The sequence below is a fragment of the Brienomyrus brachyistius genome, chromosome 9, assembly GCF_023856365.1.
Source record: "Brienomyrus brachyistius isolate T26 chromosome 9, BBRACH_0.4, whole genome shotgun sequence".
Lineage (NCBI taxonomy): Eukaryota > Metazoa > Chordata > Actinopteri > Osteoglossiformes > Mormyridae > Brienomyrus > Brienomyrus brachyistius.
Genome location: NC_064541.1, coordinates 6,107,247 through 6,131,786, shown reverse-complemented (window position 1 = coordinate 6,131,786; position 24,540 = coordinate 6,107,247). Strand labels below are relative to the sequence as shown.

At 40.3% G+C, this 24,540-nt stretch overlaps 1 protein-coding gene and 1 long non-coding RNA gene across 4 annotated transcripts in view; one reads left to right on the top strand and one right to left on the bottom strand.

Moving 5' to 3' along the window:
* adcy2a (adenylate cyclase 2a) overlaps window positions 1-22,762 on the bottom strand; it is a 78,722-nt gene extending 55,960 nt beyond the window's left edge. Inside the window, exons 1-3 of one of the 3 annotated variants that reach the window (XM_049025495.1) lie at window positions 22,666-22,762; window positions 22,003-22,355; window positions 17,481-17,678 (exon numbers count right to left, since the gene is read on the bottom strand). In XM_049025495.1, the coding sequence (XP_048881452.1) occupies window positions 17,481-17,678; window positions 22,003-22,335 (531 nt within the window). In that variant the 5' untranslated portion in view covers window positions 22,336-22,355; window positions 22,666-22,762. Of the gene's footprint in view, window positions 1-17,480; window positions 17,679-22,002; window positions 22,413-22,665 lie in introns of those variants that run through there. The other 2 variants (XM_049025496.1, XM_049025494.1) reach the window with 2 other exon arrangements.
* On the top strand, window positions 4,593-15,950 carry LOC125748844 (uncharacterized). Its single transcript, XR_007399696.1, has 3 exons — window positions 4,593-4,639; window positions 14,863-14,952; window positions 15,058-15,950. It is a non-coding gene; the product is annotated as an uncharacterized LOC125748844 (long non-coding RNA).
* Window positions 22,763-24,540: the final 1,778 nt, after the last annotated feature.

The window sequence follows — 24,540 nt, the reverse complement described above, 5'->3', positions numbered from 1 at the left end:
TGTAAATGCGTATTTTTACACTGCAAATTCACTGCAAATTTAAGCTCAGAGGACTTCAGAACCATACAGCCTACATAAACCCATAAAGCACATTATGCTTTAATACAGTATATTATCACAAAAGAGCAATCAATCAGCCAAAAAAATAAACTAACAATTAAACTTTAATATATACTCAGTAGCCATAATATTCAGCCTTGCTTACCAGTTTAGAGGGGACATTTTCCCTGTTTATGTATTTTTTTATGTGAAAATTTCAGTGTCAGCTCATATTTTATATGTAATTTCTCAGAATTAGTGATGTATCATTTTTAAGCTTAATGTGGGAGGGTAGAGCAGCCATCTTGTGGTTCAATAAAATGAAGCATGAAACAATGAAGCGCTGTGGGCCATCTGAGTGCAAATCAGGACTATAATGCCAAATACAGTCACTATTGGGATAGAATTGATCTTCAAGTTCTTCAGGATAAGGCCAGAGTAGAGCCACATCAGAGTGTTAAATGATTTATTTCCGTTGTCTGAGTATAGTCTCAGCAACAGATTTAATTTATACTGAATCAGAGAATGGCAGGAACAAGCTGATATCGAGTTAAACTCCTCAGTTGCCATATGTGAATTTATAATGGTGATCTTTTCTGTTGTGCCCAGGAGAGAACAAGGAGATCCAAGGAATCCCAGTCTATTACAGGAAGCATAAGGAACCGGGCAGGAATTGCCAGTCTATTATAGAAGCATAGGATACAGGGCAGAAAATGCCAGTTCATTACGGGTAGCATACGGTACAGGGCAGGACATGCCAGTCTATATCTGGAAGCACAGGGTACAGGGCAGGAAATGCCAGTCTATCACAGAACTCACACTCACTATCACACCACCCCCAGGTAAACCCCACAGCTCTGGAGGTGTGAAGCCATTACACCACCTCAAGAAAAAGAAACATTTATCCTTTCTTCTGAAATAAACACGGCCCAGATCATTTTCCTTGTAGACCATCAACATTTCAGTGTTTCATGTATTCTCGAAAAAACAATTACTCTACCATTTATATGTCTAATTGCTCTGTAACATCTAGACTCTAGGAGGTTAGCTTTCACTTATTATAGATAATCATTTCAATGTCTAATCATTTCAATAATAATATTTCTCAAGTGTAATATTGATTCAGTTTGTGCTTATATTTAATGAGTGCTGTCTGATATTTATAGTATATTTTGAACGTTTCAACTCTTGGTATGAAAAAGAGAGCAAACCATGAATGTTACTGTCCATCCATCCATTTTCTGTAGCCACCTGGCCTATTCAGGGTTGCAGGGGGTCCAGAGTCTAGGGACGCGAGGCAGGGAACGACCCAGGATGGGGCACCAACCCATTGCAGATGAATGTTATTATTATTATTATTATCATTATTATTCAGATTCAGTCTGATCTTTCTCCATTTGCGTCACTGGCTTCTTTTCCCTCGCCACTCAATATTTCCATTTTTCCGTACTTCTCTGCTTTGCAGCTTTGACCATTCAAGGTGGATTTTTTTCTGCACGGGTTCTTCAATAAACACAAGGCCTCAGCAATTAACAGAAATAATATATCAGTCAGAGAACTGCTGGTGGCGGGCGGCAGCTATTCTGGGTTCTTTATTTTTTTTTTGGGCTTTCTGATGCTTTTACAAGGTCAAGAAGCCCCTGGTCCCCCGCATGGGGCAGGACACTGCTTTCCATACTAGCTGTTACTCTGGTTTCACCATGGGTGTGCAAATACACTTTGCAGTACCAATTCTTTTTGCGTTGTTAGATGCAAATTTTATTCTATTCTGATTCAAAATTCAAATTAAATTATAATTCATATCTAGAGATGAACAGTGAATTAGTTTTGGGGGTACAACTGTTCTGAGGACCATAAATCCATATATAAATTAACATTCAGCTAAAAGAGAGTGTATAATTCTATGGCTTCCCAAAGAAGTACAATTTATGCAATAATTAATATATTTCATTTTAACTTCCCACTTATTTCAATCTTCTGATCAAAAATATTTTCAAAAGTCAGTGTACTTCACAACATCCATAGGGGTACATTCCAGCACATTAATACCGTAACCTGTGGATAGAGCCTCTACAAGAAGAAAAGCATGCACATTCAGGCAAAATCAAAAGATGCCACAGTTATCCTTTAAATATCAAAAAGTGCTCCGTTTTTGGTTTTAATGGCAGGAAAACAGTGAGGATAAGCAGTGTGAATCTGCATTCATCAGTCTAAAATGAGACAGTGAGGATAAGCAGTGTGAATCTGCATTCATCAGTCTGAAATGAGACAGTGAGGATAAGCAGTGTGAATCTGCATTCATCAGTCTGAAATGAGACAGTGAGGATAAGCAGTGTGAATCTGCATTCATCAGTCTGAAATGAGACAGTGAGGATAAGCAGTGTGAATCTGCATTCATCAGTCTGAAATGAGACAGTGAGGATAAGCAGTGTGAATCTGCATTCATCAGTCTGAAATGAGAAACAGTGAGGATAAGCAGTGTGAATCTGCATTCATCAGTCTGAAATGAGACAGTGAGGATAAGCAGTGTGAATCTGCATTCATCAGTCTGAAATGAGACAGTGAGGATAAGCAGTGTGAATCTGCATTCATCAGTCTGAAATGAGACAGTGAGGATAAGCAGTGTGAATCTGCATTCATAAGTCTGAAATGAGACAGTGAGGATAAGCAGTGTGAATCTGCATTCATCTGTCTGAAATGAGACAGTGAGGATAAGCAGTGTGAATCTGCATTCATAAGTCTGAAATGAGACAGTAAGGATAAGCAGTGTGAATCTGCATTCATAAGTCTGAAATGAGACAGTGAGGATAAGCAGTGTGAATCTGCATTCATCAGTCTGAAATGAGACAGTGAGGATAAGCAGTGTGAATCTGCATTCATCAGTCTTAAATGAGAAAGACGAAGTAGCTCCAGTTTGACTCTTATCTAAATCCTCATTGTCGTTCTAGTTTGTCTGTTCCTTCTTCTTCCCTGGTGTCCCAGATCTAGTTTGTCATATTTAATAATTTATTAACTGCAGTGTATTAAAATGATCCCTGTTTTAATTAGTAATGAAGAAAAAAGACAAGCACTGACAGATATTACCCGCTTCCCATTGGTTGTTTTACTGGTTCCCTTTGGGCTAAAGTGAGCTAAACCAGTGCAGGGTAGCCCCACCCACCCCATTTTGACATTGTCGCTTCTAATTCCCCTGCTCTGGAAACGTGACATACATGTCGCGTATTTAGTGGTATTGGTACCATGCTGTGAGGTCTGTTTGCATTTGCCTACTTTGATTTTCCTGCCCTTAGCTTAATTTTATCCGTGTTCCTTCTGAGCCTGTGCAAATTTATGAGTGTTTGGAAACACGCCTGTTTGATAGCAGACTGGATTTGATGAAGGCTTTTTTCCGGTATACTTCCTTTGGATCTTTTTCCTCAGTATTCCTTAAAATTCAGTCATTTACATAACTGTCTTCCTTCTCCAAACATTTTATATTTACTTACTGTCATTTTTTGTTTTGCAGCTCTTCACAGCAGGTGGCATGGAACTTTGGGCAATGCCTGTCTACTACAGATCTTCAGTTGTCAATGGAATTTTACGATAAATGAGTATAAGCATTATTTGGCTGTATTTGTTAATTTAATAGCTAATGTTAACTTCAAAAATGTTACTGACTGGCTTCTTCTGTAACAGAAAAAAATGTGCACCTAGCACCTAATACTGTGATATATCATCCATCCATCCATCCATTTTCCAGTACTGCTTAAGAACAAGGTTGCTGCGAGCTTAAATCCTGCCCTAGGTTACACAAGGTGCCAAATATTGAGTATGGACAGGATGCCATTATCTAGTAATAAAATGTTGCTAGTATTAGTACTGTAAGTTACATTTCAGTGATTCTTAAATGTAATTATGGGTGGTAGTATTTTTATATAATAACGGCACATTACATTAACATTGAAAACATTATGGCCCCCAAAAAAAAAAAAAAAAACTCTAAATTTCATAGAATTCCGAGATTCAAGTGAACTAACTGTATCATCCTGCGTGGACAACAATACCAAAGACGTACTGTTCAGCGAGAACATGCGATAAGCATGAGAGAACTCAGAGAATCAGGAAGTTTACTTTGGCGCATACATTGTCCTTTTTACTGCCCTGAAATCAAATGCTGGTGACTGAATTATGCGACGGAGGGAAGGGGAGTTGGAAAACACAAAGATGGCATCATCATTTATTTTTAGCTGTAATGCACTAATAACACGGCTCGCTCCAGAATGTCGCCGCGGTCTGTAAATACGAAAGCCTTGTGGAGCCCTTATGCGTCATGTTTTAATCCAGTTCAGGCTAATAATTCTTACTGTGTAATGCGCCACTTGTTAGTAAGGTACATAAAGCACTGGACCGCTATTATTTATGCATAATTCCCCCGAGTCCCTTTCAAAATGTATTAATAATGAACCTCAAAATACTTCTCTAATCTAGTATACCGATGACATCTGGCAACAGCTTCACGGTTAATATCTGCATAGAAAACTCAGCAGAATTTTTTTTTTTCATTTTCGGATAGGTCAACTAATTCTTTAGTTTCAACATGGATGGATGAATGGATGGATGGGTGAGACAAACATGCATGCACACGCACACATACACTCGCACTCATGCACAGTGACTCTCTGTGGTTACTTTGCTGCTTCAAACCTCCAGGGTTTGGGGTTCGAATCCTGTTGTGTTGTATTCTAATAGTATGCGGAGACCGTGTACGTTCTTCCTGCATTGGGCAGGGTATTTTTTTAAGCAATCTGGTTTCTTTTCTGTATCCAAAAACATAAATTCAGCTTTATTAATGTCTCTAAATTGTTTTGTGTGTCAGTCCTGGGTGATCCGGAGTTTGTATGCTATGGGAGAGCCCTTTTAAAAGTTCACTTTAAACCTCCATAAATCCATAACGACATAAAAACATCTGGTGTATTGGTTAACAGCACTTAGTTTGCTGACGCTTGAATGAATATCCAGGACACGCGGCAAAGTCCCTTTTAGGAATCCCTTTCTTGTCATTATTAAAGTGCAGCATGTTGTTTTTAGTTTTTTTGTAACGCTGTACAAACATAACAACGTGCATTCTTGCTCATGCAGGAAGACGCATTTTGCAATGCAGAAAATTACTCCAGGGCCGCGAGATACATGGCTGACCAGCACTCAAACCCCAAGTTTTGCTTTCATCTCCATATGTGTTTTTGTCTCAAACGAAAGCTGGCCAGGGTATGTGAAGAGAAGCACTCCGATGCACAAGTGTTGTGCCCTAAACTGCTCCCCTGCCACGGATTGCCCCCCCTGATGTCATCGCTTCATTTAAAGGTAAAGTCGTTTCTCCGGCGCAGCAAAAGCGAACGATCTTTAAATTCTTTCTTGCCCTAAACCGACTGAAAAAACTCACTCAAAGTAGTTGTTTATTATGCCTTTTTACATTCCAACCTTAAATTATCATTCACAACCTCCTGTAATTCGTCACAAATCCATACTCATATTTGTCCCTTATTTATGTTGTAGAAATTACTTTGGGCTGGGCCATAATGAAAAGATTCTAGCTGGGGGGGGGGGGGCATTTTATAGCGGGCCACCTTGCCACAGAATGCCCCCCCAGCTAGAATCTTTTCCTTATGGCCCAGCCCAAAGCAATTTCTATAACATGAATAAATGTATTTGCACAGACGAGCATTGTCGAGAAGAAAAGCATTACTGCAGCGTTTTAATGAAAAAGTTACCGTCACATTTGTGACGAATTACAGGAGGTTGTAAATGATAATTTGAGGTTGGAATGTAAAAAGGCATCATAAACAACTACTTTGAGTGAGTTTTTCAATCGGTTTAGGGCAAGAAAATGAATTTACAGCGAGCGTTCGCTTCTGCTGCGCTGGAGAAACGACTTTGGCTTTAAATGGAGCGATGACGTCAGGGGAGGCAATCCGTGGCAGGGGGGCAGTTTAGGGCACAACACCGGCACTCTGCTTGTACAAATGGCAAATAAAGCAACATTTGATTTCATGTAAAAATGCAAAATAGTTTCCCAACATTACGGCACTCGAGCGCAACATGAGCGGCTTGTTCAGCTCCCAGAGACGATCGCTTGCTGCGCTGTATCAGTCGGAGCTTCGACTGGGGACATACAAAAATAGCTCCACAGCAGAGTTGCACCTGGACCCCAATTCCTCATGGGCTGATCCGATCCGAATTAATCACTGACTCAACCATCTCCCACATGGGAGGTCGGGCTGGACCGTCTTTCCCACGCTACGGAAGCACGGCATTGTTCCAGCACAGTACGAACCTTTGTTACAATACGGCATGAAATTTAAAATATTATGTTTCTCTCCAGGAAAAAATTAAATCTGTTGTGCTAGCTAGAAAGCTATTTGCAAATAATTGCTCACGTACTGTATTAAAAAAAATAACAACATGACAATGCGAGCATATATTTCAGAAGTACGCAGTATAAGCAAACACAATATCCTGAAAATGAATATTGAATAAATAAATATAAATAATAATATTAAATTAGCGCATGCTACATTTAAAACCGTTAACACTAGAATTTTGCTTCTGCAAAAATGGGATGGATGCATGGATGAATGGATGGAGAGATGGATGGGGGGTGGCACATCAGTAGGAGGCAGTATGTTGCCTGATGGCAGCAGGCCGACAGGATCCCCAGTAGATGTGGAATGAGCTGGTGGGTAATGGTGCTGAGAGATAGAGTCCCACACAGAGGATGGACAGAATTGTTCATGACGTTGTCTAATTTTTAGCAATTCCGCTGCATTTAGATGATTTTTAGGAGATCTGGCAGATAATGTCCAGTATGTTACCATTTATAGAGGAGTACTTTAGATTTTCTTGATCTTTCCATGTACTGGTTTCTTTTAGAGAGCGACTGGGTCCTGTACTCCTCCCTCGTCTAGAGGAGTGTGGTGTTTACTTTCGGTGTTCATCAAAACTCTGTTTATGTCCAACAATCAAACACACAAATTCAGACCTTGTCGGCAAGAATGTAGCAGCAATCCAGTGGTATTGTGGTATACGATAGCACACAAAAGTACAAAAGTCTCCTAAACAGACATCACAATTTATGGTCTAGTGTAAGGAAATGCAAAGGATGTACTGTATAACAAGCATTTTGCAGAAAATTATACATCACTCTGGGCCTTTAAACTCAGATAAATATAGGCTAATCTTCAGAAAACCTGAATGAAACCAGTAATGTTTATGTGCTGGGAAATGAAAATGAGAAAGAGCTATCAGCAGACTTTGTAGGCCAATAATTGGCATTATTTATGTTAGGTGTGCACATTAATCTCTCTGTCACCTAACAGATCAAAATGTTTATCCTGGAGAATCATAAAGACGAAGGAGAGATTAATTGTCACCCACCCTTGGAATATAGCACACCACATCTTTTCCCACTGCAATAAAGCTGTTTTTGTGAATTAAAGTTTGCTCATATGTGGTATTGTTGCACAACCTTGTAGCTCATTCAGAAAATCAGGAGAAAGACTGTAGAGACAATCCCTGAGTTAAGGACACCTGACTTACGGACGGCTCTAACTAATGGACGGACTGCTGTAAAGCCTATTATATTAAGAATTCAGGTTAGATATAATGGTTTATAATAACTAATGCACGCGCTACTTTTTGATGCTCGTGAAAACATTGCGCGTCTTCAGCGATTCATCAGCTTGAGGCACAGTACAGTACCGTATGTGGCTACGTTCATTATTACTGTATCGTTGTTATTATTACAGTCGAACCTCGTTACTACGTACCTCGGATACAACGTTTTCACCTTTTCAACGTACAGATTTCTAATGCCCGTTTTAACCTATGTATTATTCCAATAGCAGCCATTGTTTACAGCGTACACCCTTACAGCGTAAACTTCGACACAACATCCAAATTTCTAGAGAAAATACGAAAACTAACCAACGTACAGCGCTCTCCCCGCCCACCACAACTTGTGTCGATGCATCTACCTGTATCTACCTGATCTTCGCCCGACAATGCACATTTGTCTATTGCGTTGTAACTTCCTGCGTTAAATGAGTTGCCTTGACCGACCGTTACTGGACTGCGTAGTAATGGCTTGTTAAGCGTTGTGTGCGTATTCTTTGTTTATTAAACCTTGTGAAATACCGGTCATGCTGGTAATTGTGAATTCAGAATAATAAAGGATTTTATGATTTAATTTGACCAATATTTCATTAATATTTTCAGGCCAAATGCCAATTTGGATGCAAATGTTTATTTTAAAAATCCATTTTGACCAGCCGTTGTGTATTTTCGTTGCCGTTTATCGCCGGCCGGCACTAAGTAACCGTGAGTAATTTAAGGAAAATTTCAAGGATCCAAATGAGCTTTGCCGAATTATTTAACAAGTAATAATGTGTTCGTTTTGTAGTCAATTTAAGGGTCTGTTCTATTAAAGTTTTATCAATTACATGGATATTTCGTGAGTTCTTTCATCCATCTTGCACTAAGTGATTACAGCGTTCTATGCTTATAACGTACACGTTTTTGATATCCCGTCTTGTAACGAGGTTCGACTGTATTATGTACTGTATTGTTATCCATCCATTTTCCAAACCGCTTATCCTGATGGGTCGCGGGGGGTCTAGAGCCTATCCTGGAAGCAATGGGCACGAGGCAGGGAACAACCCAGGATGGGGGGGCCAGCCCATCGCAGGGCGCACTCACACACCATTCAGGCACACATGCACACCTATGGGCAATTTAACAAGTCCAATTAGCCTCAGCATGTTTTTGGACTGTGGGGGGAAACCGGAGTACCCGGAGGAAACCCCACAACAACATGGGGAGAACATGCAAACTCCACACACATGTGACCCAGGCGGAGACTCGAACCTGGGTCCCAAAGGTGTGAGGCAGCAGTGCTAACCACTGCACCACAATGCCTGTATTGTTATTTTTCTCACAAACTTAGGCATAGGATCTCGTTTGTAACCTGGGGGCCTGTTCCTGATACTGGTGGCTGAACTGTAGAAACCCAATAAACTGCAGTACGGTAGCTTTTACTCTTAGTTCTGCAGTATTTCCCAGTGCTCTATGCAGGCAGCTGCCTAGCTGGCTTTCATTCTCATCTCTCTCAGTGGCAAAGCAGGAATCAATCGTGCTGCATTGCACTGGCCATCTAGTTTTGTATTAGAAACAAGATCCATCCATCCATCCATCCATCCGTCTTTCTACTGCTTATCCAGGTCAGGGTTACAGAGAGGTTCACACCTGCAAAACCAACCACAGCACCCATAATGCTATTCTCTCTTAGCTGTTGTCATACTTTTAAAGCAACTTTAAGCAACCAGTGCAAAACTGCACTGTCCGACAACTTGGAGAACTGAATTGCAAAACTTATTGGATTATTAAAGTGACTAAAGGGACAAAATTGGCAAACATCACAGCAAAACACATCCTCTGTGGACAGCATAACAGATCAAACACTTCATTCCGCTACGCTCTTGGATTAGCACCCAGACCTAATACATTTTGACAAAACTGTAAACTTCAGCTGAATAGTCGAGTCAAATTCCACACGCAGTTGAGAAGATGGCAGCTTTAATTTGATGTGTTAATTTGGATACTGGATGAGAGGACCATTGAATTTAATCAACAGTTTAGTTTATTGAGTGTTGTTTTGCTTTTGTTTTTTTCCCATTTCCTGTAGTGCTGTTCAAGCAGAATGAGCATGTGTCCCATGTTCACCTTTTGTCGCTGTGACTTTAGAGTCCCATTGTTTGAGCGTTATCAGCACCACAAAGCTATATGGACTCAAAAAATAACATAGCATATGCTGCAGACACTGCCTGCTTTAGTCCCTGGCAGCTGGTTCTTTAAAAAAAGCCAAGTCTTTTCTTTCAGATGACATTCATTTATACTTTTCTTAACAACACCATCCACCAAGGTGGTTAATTCTAAATAAGTTACAATAAATGAAAATCACATTAGGCTAAGCAGGGGAGTTAAAACGTTGAGCACAGAACAAAATCCACTTATCTGAGTTAGTGAACAAATGTCAAAACTAGTCAAACTGAACATTCATTCTCCTCCCTGGAATTTGTTGATTTAGTTTAAAGAATGGTTTCCTTTCCCATCTATGGAGATTCGATGCTCTCAGATTCAGAGGCCACACTCGCCTAGATGTATCTAATCAACAAAGCATCCATTCGGTAGACAGCTTCATATCCCAGATTCCATATGTATCGGTCAGCTTAAACATTTTGCTTCAAAATAAAAGACAAGAAGGTAAAGTAGTCCTAGTTTCTCCTTCTCCACACCCCTAATCTGTACTGAATAAATGCTTCCATCAACTCTCAGAGGGCGAAAATGTGAGGAATGCAGTTGAGTGCTACTGCTTATTCCTGTTCAATATGAAATGTCTATGCAGTTGACCCCAGAACCTGCAGCATGTAATAAAACGTCACTCACTGAAGTGTCCGCTCCTGCTCTTATCGGCCGACGCTTATGTGAAGATGCAGTGAAGCAGGGAGCGGCTCAGCTCTGGTTGGTTTTAGCTCGTAAATGCAGGGAGAGGTTAGACAGCTTCTACAGTAAATCGCCCGCGGCCCATTGCAGATCCATGGTTATTTTCACCAAAATACTCAGTTGTTTCACTATTATCACTTTCAGATACACTGTAATCAGCCAATAGTCAAATGAAATGCAATTAAGAATGTCCACTTTTATACCAACATGCCTTTATATTGTATGAATTGTATGATGTGTGATGCATACATTCATATGGTTCTTCATCTGTGGTTCAAAGATGGATGCATGGATGGATGGATGGATGGATGTTGATTCTAAGTGTTAATCACAGATTTGACTCTTCAGAAGTGTATATGGACAAAATTATCAGAACTTGAGAGCTTAATAAAAGCATTTGTGTTTCAGAGCACAAATTATGCCTATACATACATGTATCACATATACAATTTACTTTATCAAATTATGTATACTCAATACTCTTATTATTCTGAAATGATGAATAAAAGCATGTAAAAGACCTTAGCAAAGGCACCTTCAGAAACATAATATTAATTCAGCTCCAATTATATTTATGTCACCCAAATTATTCCAGTCACACAAACCTGAACTTCTGAATTATAAAATGAACACCCATGGCAACAAAAGGAATATGAACGATAGCATTCCACCCAATTTCCTTGAATTCAATGATACAATACAGAAAGAACAAGCTACAGACTAGTTGATTTAGTGTTCTTTAAAAATATTTCAGTCTCTGGTTACAAATACATTTCATTAACAACCTATCGTCATCAATTTCTTATACACTAAACATTTACTGCAGAGATAGCAAAGATTAGCAAAAAAGGCTTTTGATACTGGATAAAAAGAGACTTCTTTATAACTCAAAGTCAGTCGATTACACCCCCCACCCGACAGGATTGTACGTAAGAACGTAGTAGGATCAGAACCTCTTGAGAAGTTTGGTCTTTCGTGGCATCTGACACGTCGATGATTAACCGGGCCCACTTGGCATTTCACATAGAATTACCTGCTGAACACTGTGACAGACACAAAATGATGCCGGTCGAGAAGCTGTCGCCTTGAAAATCAAGTGTGATCTCGCCCCCTAAATTGCAGTGCAATTCTGCATCAATGGGGACAGCTTTAAGGTGCCCCCGGTTGCTGTGACCCCATTAGATGGAGCCGCTGTCATTTAATGAGGAAATTTTACATAACACTGAAGGGCCAGCTACAAGCTCGTTCTCCAGTTCAGTAGGGAACAACGATTACGTCTCTTTAACCACCGATGCAGCTGTCTGCCTGCTGGTTGAAGGTGGTCTATGACCTTCGCCATCATCTGCTTACTGGAGACCTACCAAACGATCCATGCAGGCTTGAGTGATGAGTGATGACAACTATACTACAAAAGCATAAATATTGTATAAATTTCAAAGCAATCAATCTATCTATCTTCTAAGTACTAACCTTGATTATTGTTCACCTGGAATCCATCCCAAACAGCACAGTGCACAAGGATGAGATACACCCAGGATGGGATGCCAGTTTATTGCAGGACACACACAATTATTCTCAATGGCAGTGTTTCCCAACCAGGTCCTCAGGGACCCACAGACGATCCATGTTTTTGCTCCCTCCCAGCTCACTGACAAAGAGGCCACATTTTTGCTCCCCAACAGCTCCCTACCGGGAGCAGGGCGAAAGCAAAAGTGCGAACTGTCTGCAGGTCCCTGAGGACCAGATTGGGAAACATTGCTCCATTCAGAGACGCCCATTAGCCAAAAGTCTACACCTGCAAGACCTGGGAAGAATATGCAGATTCCACAAACACACAGAGGAGGTCAGATTCAGCCCCCCAACTCTGCAGATGTGAGGTAACATAGATGCCCACTGAGCCACTCCTATGTCCAGATATCTGATAAACAACAGGAACAACAATCTCTTGAGAGTCTCTTAAACCCCCTTTCATTTTCGATTCCTTTTTTTGTCTTTTTTAATAATATTACTTGCTTTTGGACACAATTTGAGCTATGAGAACTTGAAGGAGTGTTTCGAGAACATCAGAATAAAAAGGGTGGATATCCTGTCACATATCAACTCACCATGGTTCCCCACCTGCCTCCTGAAACATCATTCGGGTATCCACACTGCATAAAGCCAGATACACTAAAAACTGTCAGAGACGCAAAAATCCTCTCACGAGCTCTCAAAAGATCAGGCTTTCAAAACGCCTGCATCATAAAGGATGCTGACAGCTTCCCTTGGGTCAAGCTCAGCACGCTTAGGGCTGGTATGATCCATGTGAATCAAGTGTAGTGACCCCCTTCACATTCACAAACTTGTAATATGTTGTCTCAGTTACTCGCTGCGAACAATCAAATGGGCATATTTTTGGAGTTTTTGCGTAAGCCAAAAACAATAGCGAAAATGATTCAGATCACATAAAATCATATCATGTAGAAATATTAGTGATATATAATATCTCTTAATGTAAGCACAAACTGTATCTTTAATATTAAAAATCTTGGCTTGGGTACGGTGCGCATCTTTGTCCATGTTGTGATGGTGGAATCCCATTTCTCACAGTAACTTTTAAACTTTTCAGTGTTGTTAATTTTGCATCTTTAATAATGAGCCTAAAAAGTAGTGCTCCCAGTGTGCGCATGCGCACGTACACACACACACACACATACACACACACACACACACACACACACACACAAACACACACACACACACACACATATATATATATATATATATATATATATATATATATATATATTCCAGTTGGTTTGGCACTTTAGGTACCATTTTTCACACCAGTGGAAAAATAAACACTTTACCAAAAGTACAGTACCCAGTTTGAAACCATTAATCCAGTCTTCCATTCATATGCATCATGCCAGTACTGCATTCATACTCATCATTCCAGTACTTGATTCATATGCATCAGTCTATTACTTGATTTTTATGCATCAAGGACAGTACTTGTGTCATATGCATCAAGCACAGCACTTGATTCATATTCATCAGACCAATACTTTATCCAAATAAATAAGGTCAGTACTTGATCCTTATACATCAGGTCAGTACTTGATTCAAATGTATTATATGAGTACTCAATTCATATGCATCAGGGTCCAGTTTTAGAAGCGGAAGCTCCCTGTGAATTTGCGAAGATTAGAGCTCGATGTACTGTGTGTCATGACAGATGACTCCCATCATCATCATTAAAATTATGTGCCATTGGTACCACAGTAGCCCTTCTGTTAGTTTGGATTTGGAATCCTGGTGTATATCATTAGACTTTACAATGTACTTTGTGCAATGACAGTGAAGTTTAATCTAATCTAGATTTTACATTACAAGGTATTTTTGTCTGCTTTTCAGGTGGTTGACGCGACATATTTTCAGACGCGCGCTCTCTGTCCGCTGGTGGGAGTGCGCTCACCTGTGTGTGTGTGCACGTGTCTGTGCGTGTGCATTAGGGCGGAACTTCAGCATGTGCGATAGAGAGAGCAGAGGAGAATTGTACATGCTCCTCCGAGTAGAGACAAAAATGACAAGCTGTTGTGTAAATAAGATAAATAACATGAAGCTATTTAGTTTGTTTAATAAAAGGACAATGTACAGACCTGTTCTATAGGAAAGGTAACCTTAAATGACTTCTGCTGTGATCTGGCGATATATAGAAAACAAAATTAAATAAAATTATATAAAATTAACTTGACCTTCAAGGGGGGGGTGGGAGGTGCCGTTGGGGAGGTGGGATGCCCCCATAATATAATGGTAGGGGAAACACTAAATAGCATAACAATAGCAATAGCAGATGTAATCATGCATATGAGCACATGTAGTCAGGAGGTGTTTCGTTAGCAAACTCTGAACTAGACATGACCTGCAGGGCTCTTAGATGCATTATTCAAATTTAGTTTTTCATTCATCTTTGTCGGAATTGAAAAAGCATTTGCCGATCTCCACCCTCACATTTCACAATGTTTTTAGTCCATCAGCCCTTAATTAATTACACTGCTAAATGAATTGCATTCGAAATTTTAAAACACCATTTTAACCACATGTAGTAGAAGAATTGCTTTTCATTTCAAACTATCGGCAGGGATAACTGAGATGCCGAACAATTGCTAGATGTTTCTAAATATCTTCACTTTTTCATTGTTTATCATTTGCTCTTTATTTCCTTATCAGTGATTTATTTGTGGCCTATGAACAATTACCTCAAGGACTGAATAATCTATCATTTATCTTCCATAACTGGCTATACAGTGCAAGCTGGCAGTGAGCCTGAAACCTATCCCAGGAAGAACAGGAAAGAATGCAGGAGACACTCTGGATGAGATGCAAGCCAATCACAGGGTACACACTCGCACTGTGCACAATTTAGAGACAGCAGTTCAGCAGAACCTGATGGACTGGCGTCCCATCTGGGGTCTACCTCATAATTTGCTCTTTGTTGCCCAGGATAGGCTCCAGGCTACACTGTGGCCCTGACCAGAATAAGAGGCTGCAAGAGGAATGGATGAAATTCACCGAAAATCACTTGTTTTTGGATTACACAAGGGAACCGGAGTACTTGGAGGAAACCCATGAAACGCAGGGAAAATGTGGATATTCCTCACGTGTAAAACGTGTAAACTCCACACACTGGGAAACCCTGTAAACTCCACACATAAGGAGAACATCTAAACTCCACACATACAGCTACCTACCAAGCTACAAAGCCACACCTTAGTTAACTCGACTAGATGCATAGACACAGCCTTCTATATTATTTTATTAAAGTTCAAATCATCATACGATGTTCAGTTACTTACGGCAACTGGTCCTCAAGTAACATATTCTTGATTTTGAATAGTGCAATTAATATAATTATTTTGTCATCCATGCCTAATTACCTATATACCTGAATAAATAACTGACAGCCAGCAGATGAGGCGGGCTGCAGAGGTCAAACACTGGCCTGGACGATGGTGAGCATACACAACCCAAGAATAGAGGCAGGCAAAGTGTCATCAACATATCATCAGCCTGCAAAACGTTGATTTCTATCCTGCCTAATGCTCCAAGACTAGATCACAGAAATCAGACTTTGGGGCAGGCATTGTACTCTAGTATTTGTGTTACATATAAAACACAGGCAGTCCCCAGGTTACGAACAAGATCTGTTTCCTAAGTCTGTCTTTAAGTTGAATTAGGTAGGAAGTCGGAAAAAAATACAGTGAATAATATTAATAATTATACAGTAATATTGAAAGTAACTACAGATGGTACTGTACTGTAACCCAAGCTGACGGACAGCTAAAGCCATACAATGTTTTCAGGTACGTCACAAAGTAATGTGTGCATTCCTTATTACAAACCACTGTATTTAACTTGAATTTTTAATATAATAGGTTTTACAGCAGTCCATTTGTAAGTACCAGTTAGGCTTTCATAACATGGGGACTGCCTGTACTGCCTACCATGATCACAAACCCTGGGCTGAGTCAATATTATATTATCAATGTGTCATAAGTTATTAAAGTGCCAATAGAAGCCCAAATCCATGAAGGCTTGTCACTAGTACATCTACTAACAAATATGTGACATTCTTGATGGATGTAATGATCAGCTGAGCTTCATGCTTGTTCTATAATCAGATTCTTATCCCACCTCCAATCAAAGTGTGATTGATCTGAATCCTTTATGTTTTGAATATTTTTTTAAACTACAAGTTAATTAATATAGGCTCCGGACCCCCCGCGACCCAGTAGGATAAGCGGTTTGGAAAATGGATGGATGGATGGATGTTAATTAATAGGATTAGTAATGGTCAATGTCAAAACCCCTGAGTATCAATGTATGATGGTAAGAAACTAGTTTGCAAGTGAAAAGAGATTTTTGAGTGATTCTGCTATGAAGAATGACTTCATTTTTAAAATACCATTTACAGAAGAGCATGAATGTCATTCAAAAAGACTGATGTATTAATGATGAAATATTTTATATTTTTTCTGGGTCTGGGTGTGTGGGATATTTGCATACTCTCCCCGTATTTGCAATCTGAAAAATGTGGCTGGTGAATTAGCTTCTCTATACTGGTGTGTGAGTATGTGCCCCACAATAGACTGCTATCATGTCTGGAACCCTCGCCATTTGTCCAGTGCACCCCCCCCCCCCCCCCCCAGGGTAGGCTTCAGACACACTACTACTGGATAAGTTAGGGAAGGTGAATGAACTTTTAGGCTTAATCAACAAACAGAACATTCAATAAAATAAATCTGAAATTATAATTATAACATTAGCATAATTATACAAATCTTAATGGGCGATAATGTTTTTTCATTATAAAAGGGGACATTCTTAAATGCCGGCAGGCTGCCAAATGTTATTCTCCCCAACCCTTGAATTGCTTTAGAAAATACGCTTTCGTGGAAACAGGAATGTACTGTATGATGTATCAGACTCCAGCATAAAAGCTGCAGCTAAGCTATTAACCACTGCAAAATTAATTCATAATATTAAGATGTAAATCCCAAATACATTGTTAAGAACCCTTTTCCTATCTGTAAAATAAATTATTATAATTCAGTTTGGAAGGACAGAAATAACAGACGTGAAAAGAACAAACCCACTAGAGATCTATTTTCCCACTGATCTCTTGGCCAGGCTAATTATTGCAAAAAAATGGTATTCATTCATATTGCTTTAATTGACTTTAGACCATATGTCCTCTTCGGGGATGCACATTATAAATTAGACTTGTCATTCATGTCTGGAATTATTCAGATCGACCAAACACTTTCTCTCCTTTGAAAAAAATTATCGCAAAAAAAAAAAAAATGCAGGCCATGAACGAATATAAACAGCCACCATGTTACTTTCAAATAACAAGGCAATCTTACCTGGTCCCAGGGACAGATGACGCCTCCAAAAAACATAAAGAGGTAACCCATGGCAACCAGGCAGGCCCAGATCACCAAGGAGAAAACACGTAGCAGTTTCTTGAAGATAGACTCAACGCAGACCAGGATGAAGATGGTCAGAAAAATGGCCAGTGCGGTGGGAACGGTGATTACGAATGCGACGTGGTCTTCAATATCCTGCAGGCAGACGTAAACGCGCACTTAGAAGAAAGACCTTAAGCTCTCCCTCCTATCAGTGAACTCTCTTTCATTTTGTGTTAACTTATCAGTCACCTTCCAGCAAATTTCCCAATAAACGAGAGCAGCCTGGCCGGCCCCGGATGCCCGAAAAGGAGAATGGGCAAGGGGGAATGAATCTGACCTCCTTCTTCATGCTTTAGGTGTTCAATATGAAGTGCATGCAAATTTCAGCAGGTACACACACAAATGGACAAAGTCTTACTTCCAAATACTTTGCATTGAATTTATAATGTAATAAATTAGTGCAGTGGTTAGCACTGTTGCCTCACACCTCTGGGACCCGGGTTCGAGTCTCCGCCTGGGTCACATGTGTGTGGAGTTTGCATGTTCTCGTAGTGGGGTTTCCTCCGGGTACTCCGGTTTCCCCCCACAGTCCAAAAACATGCTGAGGCTAATTGGAGTTGATAAATTGCCCATAGGTGTGCGTGTGCATGTGTGAGTGAATGGTATGTGAGTGTGCCCTGCGATGGGCTGGCCCCCCATCCTGGGTTGTTCCCTGCCTCGTGCCCATTGCTTCCGGGATAGGCTCCGGACCCCCCGCGACCCAGTAGGATAAGCGATTAGGAAATCGATGGATGGATGCATAAACCACAGCCAGATCCAAAGTAAAACTGAAAACACAAAGGAGGGGAAATGGGGGAATTATATATAGCTTCCACTTGTCAAACACCCGTATTTCAAATGTGTCTGGCTATATATGGTCATTATTTTTGTAATTTTCAGAATTCATTTTCTCTTTCTCAATCTGAAAAGAAATCGATGCAGCAGTTGTTTTAAAGGGCCATTTGTGTTTCAAAAAATGTAAATGAACAGAATTGGAAGGAAAAACACATTTTTTTGTCTGTAATGTGCTTCAGTAAAGTATCACGATATGTCCCATGAAAGATACGAAATATATAATTGTCGTGATTCTGTTTGCATCTTTTTCCAAAATATATTATGTGTTTATACCAGTTTCCTTTTATAAATAAATACACAGAGCACTCTGCTTTATTTCAGAGTTCATAAGGGCTATTTTTGCTCTTCTATGTTCAACCTTGAATGTTAAAGTACAAGCTGTCTGTAAGCATTATTTTTATTTTATTGTTGTAACCGTAATACTATCTCTAGCCTTGTCTGTAACTCCTCTTGACAACATATCTTGTCAGGCTTCATCGATTTTGCACGTGCTGATTTTGTTGAATCTGAATGATAGTGGCATCTGTGCACGGGCTGATGGACAGCACCGCTGAGCACCGTATTTACACTCGGTCAGCAATTACACCATGGCCGATGGTTAACTGGCTTTAATCCCCAATCATCCTGTGAGAAAATACATTCAGATACTCCTATCTAGGGAAAATTTGTAATTTTCCTCAGTGGGTATTCAGAGTAAAAGCCTTTTTCTCAGGTTTAACAGGGAGCTCTTTCCGGGGATTTTAATTCAGCAGGTTATGATTTCTTGTGCTTAATCACTATAATACTTTCTATACGCTGTCTCTTCACTTCATATGTTAGCAGAGAGGTGAAAACCAATGCCGTTAACTGAGGTTAACACGTGGTTAACACATTAACAGTATGTACGACAAGAATACATCACTATGACCTTAAGGCTAAATACAGAACTTCTGTTTCCGGAGAACTGAGGCTAATGCATAATCATACAACATACTGCACCGTTATATTCATGGACATATAAATCAAATCCCAATAAATCAAATCCATTTTACTTTAAGCATAAACAGAATGAGTAGGACTGAGTCCTGTTCACGCTGATTCTTCATAGCTTAGGGATATTAAGTATCAGAGTAGCGTAACATATCATTGGACGCCAAACTCTAATTTCAAATGGGGGGGACAATCTTTAGATGGATATCTAGCACTAGGCTTCTTGTTTCATTCTGAGACTTCACACGATGCAGCTTTTTAGGATACAGTGAGATTAACGTTATTGGTGCCAGGGGGAAATTTCTGTGCATATGGCAACAAGTGCAGACACAACAAACATATAATGTAAAACAAGACAAAGTGCAAAGACAGTACAGGTAGTGCAGACAAACACTGCAAATAACAGAACACAGTGAAAAGGAATATTAACTAAATTTATAAAGAAATTTAAATAAATTAACGCATGTGGCATATGTGTGTGCAGTGAAATGACATGCCTTCATCCCCCTCAGTGTTTCCTAAAAGCTGATTTCACATATATATTTGCTGTTTTGTGGGAAGCATACGGCAGCTTTTCGGTCCCTTTCCTGCACCATAAGAGCCCTGCAATCTCTATATAGTTGCTGTGCCTTAAATCCAATACAGAAAAAAAAACTTTAACTGAAGGGTACAGAAACTGGATTTTGTCTATAATGCATAAAATGAAGCAGCATCGTATATAATGAATTAGTTCTGCTTCTCAGAGAAAAAAAAAACTATATATAAGTGCAACGATAAAAATTGCAGGAGTATTTTTTTTCCAAGTCAAAACATCCAGGCCAGAGGCCCGTCCACCATTTTCATTAAATGAGGAAGAAAAGGAGAATTAAATTTTCAAGGAGCAAAGGCCACCTTCAGCAACCGCTGTGCTGTGACACAGGGTGTGACGTAATGGCAGGAGCAGGCCGCCTATTGGGCGGAGGGACTGGGAAGAGATAAGGGTCACGGCAGGGGTCTTAGGGGACCCCGGCGAGGGTGGAGCAGACGTTTGGGCCATTTCACAATCGGCGCTCCTTCGGTGGGTTACTGGGGTGAGGCAACCGGCCGCCTCGCCCAGTAAAGTCTGGCATCAGGGCAAAATTCAGGTCAGAGGCTGGATATTAATGCACAGTGGTTTTGGGGATAGTCTGTAAAAATGTTCCTGATATTCAGGTGCGTGTTATGCTGACGCAGTGTTAACCGCATTAATTCATGCTAAACGACTACCGCAGAACATACAGCACTAAAGTGAAATGTCTTCATAACATGTGACTGTTTACATTATTATGACCTATTCATGTGACATTACAACATCTTCTTGTGCTTGTTTTCATTTTGACAGGAAAGAGAACTTAAATAAAAGTATGAATTCTTCATGAATATCAAATTCAAGAACTACAGAAATAGACTTCCTAAGGTTATTTTAATATCTATTCAATATAATGTGTGAAATGTGATATTTGAAAATATTCTTAAGGAATAATTGTTCCAATAGTTAAAATGATTCCCGGAACATGTTTTTAAAGTATAAACAACAATCCACTTACCATCTGCAACATTATTATACGAAGTGCATGTGATTTTGCCCACATACTAAACTTTTATTTAAATACAAATCTAGCTTAAAACTGTGACAAGAAGAAGGAGTTTTTCCCAGTCAACCCTATAAAGGCATACACCCAATAGGGATTAATATACATTTGATATTAATTAGCAGTTAACTGCTAATATTAAATGAGCAACCCAAATACACAACCAAAAATGTTTTTCAGAGTTCCATCTGTAGTTCCACTGAGCAAAGATGTATACGCGTTAAAAGATCGGGGAAACCATGAGTAGTTAGAACCTTGGAATTTACAGTATTTCAAAATTATAGTTTCCAGAAGTTGATTTGCCTTCACTGACGGAATCACTGAGGCATTAACGCGTTATTATAGTAACAGGTCCCGTTGTTCAGCGAAAGCTGCGCGATACCAATTGCCCCAGCAAACATTACATTTCCTCGACTTCCTTATTTTTGTATTCATGTTGTACAATATGCTCTCTATCCTTTAAACGGATTTGGGCAGCAAAGTATCGCCTTTTTATATAGAACCATTTACTCATCATAGGAGGCATTTACCCATCATGCATGCGATATATTTCAAAATGAATTTCTTCCGAAATTTGCAATTCTGATGTAAGTAAGAAACACTGCATGGAACAAACCCCGAGTGACCATACCCCAGTGCTTGTTTGCTGAATCAATTTCAACTTCCTAAGTCTGGAAAAGGCGACTGTCACCACATGATCCTCTTTCTGGGGGATATACCGCGCGCTCTGCGCGCGCCGGACCCGAGCGGCAAACCGCAACTTGGTTAACGGCGCGGCACCGCGTGCTCGCCGCTCGAGGAGCCGCCGGAGACCCGACGGGACCCAGTAAATGAAAGGGGTACAGATCCCCCGCCCCGTCACTTGTTAAATTAAGCGTGCTGTGCAACAGCGATACAGAGTCGCGCTAGTTTCACAGTCGTCTTGTCATATTAACGTCAGTTAAGAATAATATATATAAATATATATATATATATTATTTATTTTATTTTTTTAAATTGCTCACCAGTCCAGACGCAAAAAAGACAGCCAGCAGCGCCAGGCAGGCTCCCATCACGATGAGCAACAGAAACACAATCAGCGGGTGCTGCTGGCTCATGCAGTAGTAGGACTCGTACAGCCAGTCCGTGGACTTGGGCTTCCCCGTGGTGCCCTCGCTTCTATCCAGCAGGTAGGGTCTCCCCCGCATCGCCTCCCGCCACATGGAGACGGGCGCAGAGCGGCGCGCCTCGTCGCCCTGTCTTGTCTTGAGGTCTTCCGCTCCCAGCTCGTTCAGATGCAGGGGGCCAGCGTGCGTGCGGTACACAGGCAGGAGAGCGCGGACTGTGGAGCGCAGCATCGTCCGGGCAACATGTTGGACTGGAGCGAAGCGGAGCAGAGAGGGAGAGAGAGTGCCGGAGAGATAGAGGGAGGGACGGGGGGAGAGGGTAAGAGGAAGGGAGAGAGGGAGGGAAGCGTGGTAAAGGAGGGAAAGGGAATGAAGAGGGTGTGTAGTTTACTACACTTGCTGTAATTCATGATCAGCGGCTGAAAGTGGCCATCAAAGCAGAACCTAAAAGGCGATCACGTGCAGCACTTTTGATATGGATCCATACATTCAAAAGCATGATTTGCGATCCCATTCTCTGTAATCAAAGTATCGATTGATTGTTCCGAAGGCGACTCTTACCTCCAGCATGCCGCACCTGTCAGAGAAATCGGGCCCTTTCTCACTGTGCACGGGCCCAGTGCTGGGATAAATTACACGATGCATGCGGAAATCCGCGATAAAAAATAGCCCTTTCCCCAGGATGCAGGCTGAGAATAGAGACACCTATAATTAGAAACCTTCATGTTCAATAGGAGCCGGCTCTCTCAGGCGTAATCGCGATTTAGGGTTCACTGTACGGCACATTGCATGGATGTGAGGTGGTGCTATTTTTGCTCAAACATCGCTAGTATTTTTAGCTGTTCAATGTCACATGGTGTTTGGAATTGAAAAAAAAATATATATATAATAATTTAGGTAACATATGGGAGTATAGCATAATGATCAGTGAAAAATAACACATACATACATGAACCAAACACGTTTAGACAAACAGGATCATTTATGTTTCCAGGGGTGATTAATACATAGGATACCCTATGCTATAGCCTGAGGCCTGGGCAACCAGCAGGGCCCACCCTGCCTCAGGAAAAATGGAGCAGTTATTTAAATCGCCAACACCATGCTCAAGCTGATGTGTGTCTAGGGGCCTCAGATAAATTAATCTGCCCCCCCGTCTGTTTCTTTTGAATGAACCTTGACTTTGAAAATGTGTTGTTTGTAAAAAAAAAAAATATGTGTTTCATATAGCTCACCGAATAACCGCTGACTTTCTTGGCTTGATTTACAAGGCTGATGCAACACAGAAATGCAGTGAAGGTTCACATTCTCTCTTTTTTTGCAATCCTGCTTCTGTGTCTCACCAATTTGAATTTCAACTGGCTTATATTTTGCATGGACACAGAGTCATAAACATATGAAATAGTGGATTCGACATATGTACATAGCGATGTGAGAAACCACTGCTAGCCGGAGAACCGCTCGTATAATTAGTGTTTACTCTCAACTTCAAATGGTACAGTTCCATGAACATTACTGCAGGATTCATTTTTGTCCATGAGCTGTTTTACTGCTGATATAGTACACAGAACTAATTTGAATATAATTGTAGTTTATTTGTTTTGAAAGATTTGGGAAATCAGGCTAATCGTATATGAAGCATGTACAAAAACAATCTCTTGTGCAAATATGCTGCACACAGTATCACCATTATGCTATTCATGCTGACTAATTACCAAGGTGAAGCAACATAGCTGTTCCTACGATGTGGCATAAGCATGTTATTGTGCAAATTTCTGTTGTATAATAACATTAATCATGCCGTTTCTAAATGTTCTGCAGAAATGCCACATTGACCCTTGAGCATGAACAAAATAACTTATTGGATTAGTATATATAGGTCATAAGTTAAATCGAGGTATTTCATAGTTTCAAATGAACAGGCATCACATGTAATCAAACTAATTATTCCCCTCCACACTATTAGGGTCTTGTACCAACAGCGTTGTTTGACATTTGTGCGTCTGTATAGTGATGACCTTTTCTGTCTTTCTTTATTAGGCTGTGGACTCAATGCTGAAGCCCTGTAAGAGACCCAGAAACATGTCAATCCTGCCTGCAGCAATTTCATTGGCTGTATCAACCCGTCAAGGGTTAAATTACAGGGAAAAAATTACCCACTTACAAAATAACACCTTAGTAATGTTCTAATCAATATCCTCATCCATTTGACGGTTTGGCTAATGGATCACCTGACCCCTACATTAAGACTTATTTAAGTAGGAGGACTTCACCTACATTCATTTGACATTTTGTATAACTAGTTGCACGATTAACCATTTTTTTCTTGATTGTTTAGTAATTCCTTTATTCTTCACTCTCACAAGTAAAATATGGATTGAATGGCAACTGTGATCCTCATATTTCCGAAAACATTTGCGCGATTGAACTGATACG